This window comes from Sphaeroforma arctica, assembly GCF_001186125.1.
Source record: "Sphaeroforma arctica JP610 unplaced genomic scaffold supercont1.6541, whole genome shotgun sequence".
Taxonomy (NCBI): Eukaryota; class Ichthyosporea; order Ichthyophonida; genus Sphaeroforma; species Sphaeroforma arctica.
Window position 1 is genome coordinate 1 of NW_014034017.1, and position 1,435 is coordinate 1,435.

General features: G+C 40.5%; 1 protein-coding gene across 1 annotated transcript; it reads left to right on the forward strand.

Annotated features, from left to right (window-relative positions):
- Positions 1 to 305: 305 nt before the first annotated feature.
- SARC_15679 (hypothetical protein) lies at positions 306 to 1,003 on the forward strand (the record flags this gene model as incomplete). Its single annotated transcript, XM_014290205.1, has 1 exon — positions 306 to 1,003. The coding sequence occupies one exon, from the start codon at positions 306 to 308 to the stop codon at positions 885 to 887; it is 582 nt and encodes a 193-aa protein (XP_014145680.1). The 3' UTR covers positions 888 to 1,003.
- Positions 1,004 to 1,435: the final 432 nt, after the last annotated feature.

The following is a 1,435-nucleotide window of genomic DNA, read 5'->3' on the forward strand; positions in this document are numbered from 1 at the left end:
CAACTTTACTAGTCTCTATATGATCAGCTCATGTATCCATTTTGACATATTCAGACCTCATAATCACTGTGACACTGTGTGTAACATTAATATGCAGTTAATCAACAATTATCAATGAAAAATTATTTAGTACTCCTCACGCTCGACTGCCGCTCCAGCACGGAATCAACTTACATGGATCTATAAGACTTCCGTTCACATCTATGATGTATCCCTTTCTAGCTTTCCTGTAATACCACATACGTGTTCAGAACCTATAAATATAAGCACAAACGCAGTTTGAAAATTTAGTACACATTCACACAATGCCACAAGATATCAGCAATCTCACACAATGCCACAAGATATCAGCAATCTCACACAATGCCACAAGATATCAGCAATCTCACACAATGCCACAAGATATCCGCAATCTAGATTGCTTCAAGGGTCGATGGGTTCTGGATAAGAACAATTCTGAAGGAGTTGAACCACTTTTGAAAGACGGGGGTGTGAACTATCTGAAGCGCAAGACTTTGTGTGCGCTCACCATTGACTTAGAGCTCCAAGTCGCATGCGAAGGAGAGGACAAAGTAACTGTCACAGAAGTGCAGTACACTTCCTTTGTGAATATGATCAATAAGATGGAGCTCGGCATGAACAATGAGTTTCTCGGATGGACTGATTATCATGATGATGCCTTCTCAGTATACTGCAAGAAGCAAGCAAAGTGGGATGCTGCAACTGGCAGACTTTGCATGCACGCAATATCTGTGAAGAAACACGAAGGTGATTATGACTGGACAGAAGAGCGTTGGGTCGAGAACGGCAAATTGCACTGGCTAACAACGCAAAACTACAAGGGCAAAATTACCACAAACCATCGAATTTTCGTTCAAAAGGCATGATTTTGTGCGTAGATATTAAAATATATAGTAAATGTATGAAAGGTTGCTTCGCAAGGTACATTAATAGTTTTCATCCGCGTATACAATAGATACAATTTTAGAAAAATATTGCGCGCAGTATACATGGACCAAATACGAATACTGTTTGCTATGGAAGTCATTTTGCATCCGTCGGATACCAGCGTAAATGTGTGTGGTGAGATATATAACATTTCATTCGTGCTTCCTCTGAGGTTATGCCATGCTCAAGGTGCATAGCGATTTTAAATCCAATAGTCGAACGCAGCGCAAAGACCAGGTAAAATCCGCGGGGTTGGTTTCGATTCTGTCATTGACTAAGGTGACTGGATGGTAAGCCAAACAATCTAAAAAGCGACATGCACAGTTCACAGTCCACACAGTCCACACTCCACAGGTAATCTTTAAAATGTTGCAGACTCTCTCAGTAACTTAGTACCTTCAGTGATCGTTGAAACACATTCCAATGAACGGAATGTTATTCGCTGCTCAAATATTTATACTGGAACAGACATGTTTTCGTTACTACT